This window comes from Mus musculus, chromosome 7 (genome assembly GCF_000001635.26).
Source record: "Mus musculus strain C57BL/6J chromosome 7, GRCm38.p6 C57BL/6J".
NCBI classification, from domain to species: domain Eukaryota; kingdom Metazoa; phylum Chordata; class Mammalia; order Rodentia; family Muridae; genus Mus; species Mus musculus.
Window position 1 is genome coordinate 134,980,728 of NC_000073.6, and position 13,316 is coordinate 134,994,043.

The window sequence follows — 13,316 nt, forward strand, 5'->3', positions numbered from 1 at the left end:
GAAGCCATGAGAGATCATGTCAGTCTACAGGAAGGAAGCAGAGAGGATAAACTAGAAGTGGGGTGAGGTCATAAACTCAAAGCCCACCCCTAGTTACATACTTCCTCCAGGGAGGCTCAATTTCCTACAGATTCCATAACTGTCCCTAGTGGCCCCACCTCCTGGGGACTAAGTGCTCAAATACATGAGCCTTTGAGGGACATTTCTCACTCAAACCACACTTCACAAAGTATAATTTTTGTACTTTTTAATCCTTTATTATCTATAACAAATGTGAACTGGGGTTTAAATTATTTCATGCAATAAGTAGCAAATAATTGTTATAGGTAAGTTTATATCCAAATTTTCCCCTTTGGCATGTGTCCTTTAAACATCTTTCCATAATTATGGCTTCTATAAAATTGAAATTGATTTTGTTTTGAAAATTAGATTTCCTGCCTTGGTGTGTCTGGCATGAAATGAGATACTAGTACTTTATGAATTCAACCAAGCACACTATTTAAATTTAATATTTAATTTTGTTGCTAGTAGTTTAAAATCCCTAATAGATGGCATTAATGTAGTTTATCAGCCATGCTGCCTTCAGTTTTATTTTGTGCCTTTTTATAGTCTTCCCTTTGGTTCCTCATAAAATAAGGAAATTATGATATTTTGTAAATTAAATGAGTGAAAATTAAGCATATGTTGAATAAAGACATCAAGTTATTGAATTTATCCCTCCCCTTTCCGTGCTTGTGTGTGTGTGTTCACACTCATGAGTGCTCGCATGCGTGCCTGTGTGTGTACTTCCTTCTCTTCCCTCCCCCTCCAAACCACCCCCTTCCTCCTTCTCCTGACATGGTTTCCTTTTCTGTGGCCTTCTAATTCATGCCTTAGTGTCTGAGTTCCTGGTATTCCTGGTTTCTGCATTTTTCTGGGATTCAGAGAAGTCAACGGGCTTGTTGCTAGATCATCACCATCTCCCTGCTTCCATATCCACTGGCCACCACTGCTTGTTCCCTTTTCAGTTTCCAAAATTCTCTTGTCCTTCGTTCATCCTCACTATCTTGGCCCCCATGACTCTGAGTTGTTGATGCTCTTTGAGGCAGAGTCACTCTCTACATAGCCCTGGCTGTCCTGGAACTCACTCTGTGAACCAGTCCAACCTGGGACTTATGGAGACAGCCTGTCTTTGCTTCTCAAGTGCTGGGATTAAAGGCATGTGGTACCACACCTGGCTGGGCTCTGCTTCTGGGGCATGCTCCTTAATGTCAGCATGTTGAGAGGACCCAGAGACAGACCCAGGCTTTGCCTGTGCTGTATGTGATTCCCCCATGGGTGTTTGGTCAAGCATCATCCCCATGAAGACTCTAGGGAGGCTTTGAAAAGTTTATGACATCTTGAGATTTTCTTTGTATTCGTAACGTTCTCATCTCTCATTTTGTAATTTTTTTTTCTTTTTTAGTTTTTTTATTAGGTATTTTCCTCATTTACATTTCCAATGCTATCCCAAAAGTCCCCCATCCCCCCCCCACTCCCACTTTTTGGTCCTGGCGTTCCCCTGTACTGGGGCATATAAAGTTTGCAAGTCCAATGGGCCTCTCTTTCCAGTGATGGCCGACTAGGCCATCTTTTGATACAAATGCAGCTAGAGACATGAGCTCTGGGGTACGGTTAGTTCATAATGTTGTTCCACCTATAGGGTTGCAGATCCCTTTAGTTCCTTGGGTATTTTCTCTAGCTGCTCCATTGGGGGTCCTGTGATCCATCTAATAGCTGACTGTGAGCATTCACTTATGTGTTTGGTAGGCCCCGGTGTAGTCTCACTAGAGACAGCTATATCAGGGTCCTATCAGCAAACGCTTGCTAGTGTATGCAATGGTGTCAGCGTTTGGAGGCTGATTATGGGATGGATCCCTGGATATGGCAGTCTCTAGATGGTCCATCCTTTTGTCTCAGCTCTAAACTTTGTCTCTGTAACTCCTTCCATGGGTGTTTTGTTCCCAATTCTAAGAAAGGGCAAAGTGTCTTACACGCGTTCGCGACCGGCCAGGAAAGACGCAACAAACTGGAATCTTCTGCGGCAAAAGCTTTATTGCTTACATCTTCAGGAGCAAGAGAGAGAATGGCGAAACCCCGTCCCTTTTAAGGAGAATTATCCTCCGCCTAGGACGTGTCGCTCCCTGATTGGCTGCAGCCCATTGGCCGTGTTGTCGTCACGGGGAAGGCAGAGCACATGGAGTGGAGAACTACCCTTGGCACATGCGCAGATTATTTGTTTACCACTTAGAACACAGGATGTCAGCGCCATCTTGTAACGGCGAATGTGAGGGCGGCTCCCCACAAAAGTGTCCACAATTTGGTCTTCATTCTTCTTAAGTTTCATGTGTTTTGAAAATTGTAAATTATATATTGGATATTCTAAGTTTCTGGGCTAATATCCACTTATCAGTGGGTACATATCATTTGAGTTCTTTTGTGATTGGGTTACCTCACTCAGGATAATGCCCTCCAGGTCCAACCATTTGCCTAGGAATTTCATAAATTCATTCTTTTTAATAGCTGAGTAGTACTCCATTGTGTAAATGTACCACATTTTTTTGTATCCATTCCTCTGTTGTGGGGCATCTGGGTTCTTTCCAGCTTCTGGCTATTATAAATAAGGCTGCTATGAACATAGTGGAGCATGTTTCTTTCTTACTAGTTGGAACATCTTCTGGATATATGCCCAGGAGAGGTATTGCAGGATCCTCCAGTAGTACCATGTCCAATTTTATGAGAAACCCCCAGACTGATTTCCAGAGTGGTTACAAGCTTGCAATCCCACCAACAATGGAGGAGTGTTCCTCTTTCTCCACATTCTCAACAGCATCTGCTGTCAGCTGAGTTTTTGATCTTAGCCATTCTGACTGGTATGAGATGGAATCTCAGGGTTGTTTTAATTTGCATTTCCCTGATGATTAAGGATGCTGAGCATTTTTTCAGGTGCTTCTCAGCCATTTGGTATTCCTCAGGTGAGAATTCTTTGTTTATCTCTGAGCCCCATATTTTAAGGGGGTTATTTGATTTTCTCGAGTCCACCTTCTTGAGTTCTTTATATATATTGGATATTAGTTCTCTATCTGATTTAGGGTAGGTAAAGATCCTTTCCCAATCTGTTGGTGGCCTTTTTGTCTTATTGATGGTGTCTTTTGCCTTACAGAAGCTTTGCAGTTTCATGAGGTCCCATTTGTCAATTCTTGATCTTACAGCACAAGCCATTGCTGTTCTATTCAGGAATTTTTTCCCTGTGCCAATATCTTCGAGGCTTTTCCCCACTTTCTCCTCTATAACTTTCAGTGTCTCTGGTTTTATGTGGAGCTCCTTGATCCACTTAGATTTGACCTTAGTACAAGGAGATAGGAATGGATCAATTCACATTCTTCTACATGATAACCACCAGTTGTGCCAGCACCATTTGTTGAAAATGCTGTCTTTTTTGCACTGGGTGGTTTTAGCTCCCTTGTCAAAGATCAAGTGACCATAGGTGTGTGGGTTCATTTCTGGGTCTTCAATTCTGTTCCATTGGTCTAGTTTTCTGTCGTTATACCAGTATCATGCCGTTTTTATCACAATTGCTCTGTAGTAAAGCTTTGGGTCAGGCATGGTGATTCCACCAGAGGTTCTTTTATCCTTGAGAAGAGTTTTTGCTATCCTAGGTTTTTTGTTATTCCAGATGAATTTGCAGATTGTTCTTTCTAATTCGTTGAAGAATTGAGTTGGAGGGGATACAAATTAGAAAAGAAGTCAAAATATCAATTTTTGCAGATGATATGATAGTATATATATAAGTGACCCTAAAAATTCCACCAGAGAACTCCTAAACCTGATAAACAGCTTCATTGAAGTAGCTGGATATAAGATTAACTCAAACAAGTCAATGGCCTTTCTCTACACAAAGAATAAACAGGCTGAGAAAGAAATTAGGGAAACAACACCCTTCTCAATAGTCACAAATAATATAAACTACTTTGGCATGACTCTAACTAAGGAAGTGAAAGATCTGTACGATAAGAACTTCAAGTCTCTGAAGAAAGAAATTAAAGAAGATCTCAGAAGATGGAAAGATCTCCCATGCTCATGGATTGGCAGGATCAACATTGTAAAAATGGCTATCTTGCCAAAATCAATCTACAGATTCAATGCAATCCCCATCAAAATTCCATTTTGTAATTTCTTGATAGAAACCGGAGCATAGATGTGTGTCACCTCTGGCTATTCATCTCAAAACAGAAAGCGTTTGTGTACCATATTTCCTTGGTGTGTCAGTACCCAGACTTTCCTCGTCTGGACTTATTCTGAGATGCCTTTGATTTCTCAGTGGACGGCATGGCTCCCAGCCACATACACCCCCTTTCCTGCACTGTGTTCTCACACGTCTGCTTGCTTTTTGATTCTTCAGTTTGACTCTTCCTCAAAATGCCAGTCATCACCAACCCCTCGGTTATGCATCTTCCCGCCTGGCCTGCAGTTCCTTCCCAGGGTTGGCTCAAAACAGATTTTTTTTTCTTTTTCAATATCAAAATTTTACTCGTAGACAATTGAAAATAACATTCTCGGCATACTCTTTTTGACACAAAGAAATTAAGGGACAGGTTTTTAAAGTTTTTATTTAGAAGCGTCTTTTTTTCATTCACAAACAACTATTATTCATTATCTTGAAACTGAGCTCATGAGCAGATTATTGATACACAGTGAGCTTTTGAGAATATATGAGAAAATGGATTGTTTACATTTTCCTTAAGGGAAAGGCTGACTTAAAACAACAACAACAACAACAACAACAACAACAAACTGTTTTATCCATAAAGCCAAACTTAAATGCCACTGCTGACTGCTGTCTCTTCAACTTTGTTCAACATGTGGCCATTCTTGGTATCCCGTGAGATTTAAGTATCTAAAAGGGATCTCCTTTCTCAAATCACTGTCTTGGAGAACACATTTCATTGATTCCCAAGACCCTACTAGAAGTCACCAAGTAGCCTGGGTGTCAAGTTACCCGCACTAGCCGGTCTTCACTCCCAGTGTTGACCCTCCGTGTACCTCGTTGTCATGTGTTCTGGGTGTGCGTTCGCTGCTTTCCAGGAGCTTCCAAGAGCTGGAGCTGCTCAAACACCTCATGGAGCTTTTGGAACTTAGAGAAGTGTTCACACTTCCGCCCGGGTGCCACACACCCCAGCCAGCAGACACTCTGCACGTGTGAAGTGCGAGCTGTAGGGCAGATGAGTCAGCTCACACCCAGCTGACAGAATCACCAAACTAAGTTCACCAGTCATGTGGCTGCAACCATTTGTCTCCCGCCTTCATAGCTCCCCCAAACCAGGGATAAATATAGCTGGGGGTTTTTCTTCTAATCCGTGTACTTGTCCCCAACCCTTAATCTTTACATGGGCACAGCTGACAGAGACACTAGGGCAAGACTGGCTTTGTTTCTGCAGTACCTAGTCTCTACCACCACCACCATCACCACCACCACCACCCCCACCTCACCACCATGCTGTTCTACCTTGCATCAGCATCTTATAATGAATTTACCTGGTGCAGACTATCCCCTGCTCCTCTACCAGGCTCCTGTCTACAGGTTCTTCTTTCTGCCTATCTTCCCTCCTACCCATCTTTAGATCCCCTGTCATTGGTTTTGACCCTGCTCTCAGGCTCAGCTGGCCCCTGGTTCTCTTGTCTTTGGTCCTCCTGTGCCCCCTTCTCCATCCTGCCTGTGTGCCCCACCCCTCCTTGTACCATCCACCTTGCTAATGCACTGAGGACACAAAGGGATTTAAAACTGGTCACTGAAGCCAGTTCAAGGAGTTCTAAGGTGTATGTGGAGTGGGAGACCACAGGATCAGGAAGTGATAGGAGGCTCTGTCTTCCCAGACAATAGATCCTTGATAGATGTGAAGATAAGAAGGTAGGAAATAAAGGACTTAGGCAGAGAGGTTGCGCCTCCTCACGGATGACATCTTTTGTTCCTCATGGGTGATATTTCTGTCTTTCAAGACCACCTTTGAAAGTCCTAATACATGCTGCTTATAAAAATAACATGTGCTCACCCTTTCTTCCAGATGATAGCCTGGAATCTTTTTCTTCTAGTCCTCTCTCTCTTTCTCTCTTTCTTTCTCTCACCTTGTCCTACAGATTCCTTTTATTGTGAATTTATGCATTTAAAATAGCTCTATTTTTGCTCTTCAACTCTTTTTCTTGTGTTACTAGAGCACTTCATGGTTCTGAGGTTGATATCCAGGGATTGTACAGCCTAACACTGAGATATGAGTGCTTGAATTAACAGACGCCAACAAGACAGTCCACTGCATGTGGACGTTAGATAAACACTGTTCTTCCTAGCCTCTGTAAGGCCTGCGTAGTATTTCTAAGGCGGTGCTTGGAGGGTTTCTTTTGTTGTTTGCCTGAGATTCAAATAGAAGTGGCATTCTGCATTTATCTTTCAACCCTACAAAATATATAACCTACCCAATTTCTTGCTTTGAATGCTTAGATATTTTTCAGAAATGCAATGGACACTGTTGGACGTAAAATTCCCTCTCCTGAATTACCTTTTCAGGTGGGTTGTTAGAAGGAGAATTACCGAGAAGATGAGTATTTTCTTTCCAAGACTTTTCAAACCTCTTGCCAAATTGCTTTTTAAAAAGGTTATAGCAATTTACGCTCACACGGGCCGCGTGTAAGAGCCCTCGTCCTCCATACCTTCACCACTCAGCACTTAAATCCTGCCTTGCTGTTCTGGCAGCAAATATCGCTGTATCATTTTCTTCTTGATTACTAATGAGGTTCGCATTTTTTTGTTTATGAGGCAGTTGATGTCCTGGTTTTTAAGTACAGTTGACCTCTCTGCCCTTACTCTGCATTGCTTTGAAACCATAGGAATAACTCTTCTTTTTATTTCCTTAATTATTTTTAGCCTGTGGCTAGAGCTGGAACCCACTCCCCAAACTCAAGTTCCAAGGACCAGCTCTGTACAATGGCTTACCACCAGCCTACCCACTGTTTAAAAATAAAAGCCCCAGTTGACTCCTAAAATGCATTTAAAATAATTAAACCAAAAAGTGGTATAATTTTCTTGAGTCTATAGAATTAGAAGTCTCCCCCCCACCCCAATGGTTCTCTCTAGTTTTGTTCCTGGAATACAACTGATTTCAAATATCATTTTCACGAAAGCTACTTCATCCATTCTTGCAGACAAATACATATGCTGAGTTACACTGGGTCCAGGTGGGATCTGCAGCTCACTGATGTGAGCAGTACTTGTCTGATAAATGTATTAGTGTCCCAAGGATGGGTCTCCGTTGCCCCAAGGGCCTGGAGGAAGAGGGTGATATGTCTGTGGGTTGTAGCACATAGGTTTCCCCTCAGCTAGTGGAGTCCCATCCAACTTAAAATAGTGCTGAGCTAGTGAAACTTGCTTCCTTTGAGAAAAGAGTGGCTGAGTGGTACAAATTACATTTGGCCCATTTCCTTAGGTTAAGTAAAGGGGGCGCACAGTCTGCCAGACAACACTCTGCTATTCCATGGTGGTGGCTCTCTCTCTGCCCCTGCATGGTCTGCTTTAATTAGCCCCCAGTATCATTAAATAAGGGGCTGTTTGGCTACATTCCTGAAGATGTTCTCATTCAGATAAAAGATTCCAGGCTGGGCATTTATGTCTTTCCGGGACTCACTTTAAGGATACCACTGTATTCATGGGTTTTGGCCTCTTTCCCCACCATTTCCTTTGCTTAGTGTGGACTTTCCGCATTACCTGGAAATCAGTTCTTGGGTGAATGAGTCTATGTCACTTCTTCTGCCCTCAGGCCTGACCCAAGTGTGCTGGATCTTCTTATGGATGTGACTTTGAACAGAGCCTCGGGTCTTCCCTAGCTCCCACAGTGGTCTTTCTTTTCTTTCTTCTGGCAGCTTGACCTTTCATGAGGGGCATGGTAATGTTCCACTGCTGAATCTAACTCGTTGACTCAATGGCTCCATCGCTGAACTGTCTTGACCTGCCCCATTCATCTAAGCATGTGCTAGGAGCATCTGCATGGATGCTTTTTCTAGAAAGCCCCTCTTCTCAAGGAATAGATAGCAGGCTCCAGACAGCTGCATGCAAGTAGAATTTGAGGCATGATAAGTATTATAGAAGTCCTTCCTTCCCCTCCACCAGCTTTCTCTGATAACTACAAGAATAGGACACAGTTAATCTTTAACTCAGGTTGGTTGTCAGCAACCAAGTACGTGTATTCTAGCCTTGGAGTTTTGACTTCACACGTGGCTTTACCACCCACTCCTTTGAGGGTCCAGTTTCTGAATCTCACATCAACTGCCTGAGAAATGGAACAATCAACAAGTGGACTGGTGAATGAGTGCGAGACTGGCTTCAGAGCTTGGCTAGTGGGCAACCTGACAAGGATGCGTGTTCAAGGCACGACATCTCTTGAGGAGAAGATGAAGTGCACAGGCAGCTTCCCTGGAACCCACTGGGGTGCCAAATAGTTATGCCTTTCAAATTTCCCATTCATAAATAAATATCCTTCCCATGCAAACCAACTATTATTCTGCTCTTTCCCAGAACACCACCGACTTGGGATCTAAATCTCAACAATTACCATTATTCACAAATAATTTACATTTCTGGGCAAATGGAAGATACCATATCATCATTATTGTATTTGTTCAATTTGCAAAATGGGTCCTTCGAGGACTCATTTGGAAGCCTGTGTGTATACTACAGATAGAAAATGTATTGGACTCTAACATTCACGGAGGAGTGCATGTTCCAAATTAATATAAAAGACATTTAGGCATTCAAATATATTGTTGGAAAAAGTGGAATTACTGAAAAGAAAGCAATTTGGGAGCTCATTTACTAAAGAAAAAATAGGGATGTGTCTCAAACTATATCCCTCTTATTACTCTACTAGACTCATACAATGTAATGGAAGTTCGTATAGGTCCTATGTGGCTTTCAGATGTCTTTAACTTACGGGTACATATTTAAAAACAAGAAAGGCTCTGTGATGTTAGCTCCCCAGCCTGCCAGTAAGAAATTGTATTTATAGCTGCTCAGCCCTGCACACTGTCCAGACTCCTTGTCCAGTTGCTTTGTTTCCTTACCCTCTCCGTCATTAGGTTTTGTTTTTTGGTTTGTTTTCTTCCTCCACTTCCTTTCTCCCAAGCTCCATATGGTATGGAGAATTCCCATCCCTCCCACTGGACAGTGCACCGAGACTGCCTTTCTCCCCCCCAGCTCTTCCCGAGAAGCAGATCTCACAGTGGGATTGGCCCATAGTGATTGCCTCTGAATTGGCCAAGGAAGACATGGGTAGATTTTGAGAAATAAAATTCCCCTCTCTTTGCCACAGCCCAAGAAGAGGGACTGTGCACACATCTGCCTGATAATAAAGACAACTGAATTCCAAGAATGCTACAGAAGTGATTGGCATTTCATTCTTGTCTTTAATTTTTGTGAACTTAATTAAGGAAAAAGCATTTAAAGCTTGGTTTCTTTTATTCTGGGAAACCTTTTGTCAAGATGTACTTAATCATTTAATATAGTTAAAGAAGAAAACAATCTACTGTGTCCCTTAAAACAAACAAATTCTGAGGTCAGAAGTGACCCAGGCACACTCTGATTGGCCTTGAGCACTATGGAGCAGAATTGGGACTTCTGCCCAAATATCATGCCTTTCCCTGATGGTTGCAGAGCTAGCTCCGTAGTTAATGTCAGTTCTTTCCAAGAAGATTGCCCCTTCCCTACCTAATTCTACCTTTCTATCCACCTACAGGGGAACTTTGTGGCTTGCATGACAGCCATTTTACGGCAGATGGAAGACTACCATTATGCACACCTGATCAAGACCTTTGGGAAAATGAGGACAGATGTCGTGGTGAGTGTCTTTTCCATCCTGTCACAAGGCCAACATTGGAAGCAGTCAGTGACATCTGTATTTCCATTTAAAATAGATTTCTGCATAAGAAATTCTCTATTTGATATCAGAAGCCACTCAAGACACTGTGTGGATGCTTTTGACTAGCACTAACCTGGAGAATAACTTGGGTCTGAGCCTGGAGAAATCCCATCTGTTATGGTCACAGCAGCCTTTCACTTGCTACTGGGTCAATAACAATCATGTGCCCCACAGTCATTAGCTCCTGTCATTTCTTGGTTGACTTTCTATAACAGTAGCTTGTGAGCTACCCTCCTGGACCTTAAGCTATCTTCTGCTATTAATTAGTGCTAACCATAGACCCTCATCAGCATTTCTCCTAATAACTCCTTAGTCCTCCTCACACAAACAATGATGCAACTTAATTGGGAGAGTGTAATAGGGAAATTTATTGCTTAGGAGCTACCTCCCTAATGGCCTGAAATTACACTGCCATATGGCGAATATCCTTTGCAAAGCTGCACCAAACCTGCTGGCAGGCTTTCTAGTGAGAAGCTGATGCAAATTCTTGGATTCCACTTTTAAGGAGCCACTGCTCCTGTTGAATGTTCATAGGTCCCTGTGTGGCACAGCTAACTCACATCATATTTCCAGAGCAAGGCCTATTGCACTTGGTCTCGACCTTACTAAAGGAAGGAAGCAGCAAGATTTTCATGATTTTTTTTCAAAGAGCTACATCAAAGACCAGGTTTTCTTTTGTGTGGCCATAGTAGGAGGGCAGATAGTCAATAGACAAACAGACAATAGGTAAATACTGACAGCTCATACATACATATGTAGATGATAGGTAAGTAAATCTTTAAGAGTTAAATGAATTTATACATCAAAATTATAACGAATTTCCTTATACGTAGATAAATGATAGATTGATAGAAGATAGATTGATAAATGATAATTACTTGGTATATGGTAGATTGATAGATTTATTGATAATACAAGATGATGGACATTGATAGTTAGCTAGTTGATTAATAGATATAATTATAGAGAAGAATATAGGTTAATAGATAAATTATGGATAAATATATACAGATAATTTCTAAGAAAAAATAAATCTATACTTTAAATTATAGCAGTTTTCCTTAAATAAAAGGGTATAAAAATCAAATCAGTAGTCTTCTACTCAAAGGATAAGCAGGCTGAGAAAGAAATTAGGGAAATGACACCCTTCACAATAGTCACAAAGAATATAAAATACCTTGAAGAGACTCTAACCAAGCAAGTGAAAGATCTATATGACAAGAAATTGAAGTTTCTGAAGAAAGAAATTGAAGAAGATCTCAGAAGATGGAAAGACTGCCCATGCTCATGGATCGGCAGGTTTAATATAGTGAAAATGACTATCCTGCTGAAAGCAATCTACAGATTCAATGCAATTCCCATCAAAATTTCAATTCAATTCTTCATAGACTTAGAAAAAGCAATTTGCAAATTCATTTAAAATAACAAAAACCCAGGATAGCAAAAACTACTCTCAACAATAAAAGAACTTCTGGAGATATGACCATCCCTGACCTCAAGCTGTATGACAGAGCAATAATGAAAAAAAAAAAAAAAAAAAAAAAACTATGGTATTGGTACAGAGACAGTCTGGTAGATCAATGGAATAGAACTGAAGACCCAGAAATGAACCCACACACCTATGGTCACTTGATCTTTGACAAAGGAGCTAAAACCATCCAGTGGAAAAACGACAGTATTTTCAACAAATGGTGCTGGTTCAACTGGTGGTTAGCATGTAGAAGAATGCAAATTGATCCATTCATATCTCCTTGTATAAAGCTCAAGTCCAAGTGGATCAAGGACCTCCACATAAAACCAGATACACTAAAACTAATAAAAGAAAAAGTAGGGAAGACCCTCGTACTCATGGACACAGGGAAAATTTTCCTGAACAGAACACCAGTGGCTTATGCTCTAAGATCTACAGTAGACAAATGGGACCTCATAAAGTTGCAACACTTCTGTAAGGCAAAGGACACTGTCAATAGGGCAAAACAGCAACCAACAGACTGGGAAAAGATCCTTACCAATCCTAAATCCAAAGAGAGGGCTAATAGCCAATATATACAAAGAACTCCAGAAGTTAGACTCCAGAGAACCAAATAACCCTATTAAAAATGGGGTACAGAGCTAAACAAAGAATTCTCAACTGAGGAATATTGTGAGGACACTTAGGTCCTTTTTAGAAATGGGAACAATATACTCATAGGAGCAAATATGGATACAAAGTATGGTGCAGAGTCTGAAGGAAAGGCCATCCAGAGACTGCCCCACCTGAGGATCCATCCCATATACAGTCACCAAACCCACACACTATTGTAGAAGCCAAGAAGTGCTTGCTGTCAGGAGCCTGATATAGCTGTCTCCTGAGAGACTCTGCCAGATCCTGACAAATATAGAGGTGCATGCTCACAGCCAACTATTGGACTGGGCGTGGGGTCCGCATTGGAGTAGTCAGAGAAAGAACTGAAGGAGCTGTATGGGTTTGCAACCCCATAGGAAGAACAACAGTATCAACCAGCCAGACCACCCAGAGCTCCCAGGGACTAAACCACTAACCAAAGAGTACATATGAAGGGACCCATGGCTCCAGCCACATATGCAGCAGAGGATGGCCTTGTCAGGCATCAGTGGGAAGAGAGACCCTTGGTCCTATGAAGGCTCAATGCCCAAGTGTAGGGGAATGCCAGGGTGGGAGGCAGGAGTGGGTGGGTGGTTGGGAGAACATCCTCAGAAGCAGGGGGAGGGGAGATGGCATAGGGGGGTTGGGCGTGGTACTGGGAAAGGTAATAACATTTGAGATGTAAATGAAGAAAATATCCAATAAAAATGTAAATATAGAAAATATCCAATAAAAGAAAAGAAGGGTATAAAATGTGTACAATTTTATGTGCCCCTGTGTTTTAGTTTTCTATGAATATCAAGAAGAAGTTTACAGTAGGGACATAGTCAAATAAATAAATATCACGCAATGTCATAAGATTAGTTTGAAATCATAGTATAGTGAAATCTCTTTGAATATTCATAATATTTAATTTCATCCTTAAATCTTCAGTGTGCCTCTATGGCCTGCTTTAGTCAGTGAAAATAATAGAGTTGAGAGACTTCAGAGATGATATTCTTGGATGAATGCTAAAGTTTCCAGGATGAGAGTAACTACTTCTACTGAAAAATGAGTACCACGGTAACAATTGATACATTATCAGAACACATGTGTTCTCAAAAGGTATACATGGCATTAACAAATGTCCCATATGAATTTAGCTACAGCGTGGGATGAAACACAGTTAGACAACATGGCTTCCAAGGGTGAGTCTGAGTTACTTTTCTGTCGCTGTTATAAAACACCATGAACAA

General features: G+C 41.5%; 1 protein-coding gene across 1 annotated transcript in view; it reads left to right on the forward strand.

The window, feature by feature from the left end:
• Positions 1–13,316, forward strand: part of Dock1 (dedicator of cytokinesis 1) — a 502,961-nt gene that overhangs the window by 310,041 nt on the left and 179,604 nt on the right. Inside the window, exon 28 of the mRNA NM_001033420.2 lies at positions 9,795–9,896. Coding sequence (NP_001028592.1) covers positions 9,795–9,896 — 102 coding nt within the window. The remainder of the gene's footprint in view (positions 1–9,794; positions 9,897–13,316) is intronic.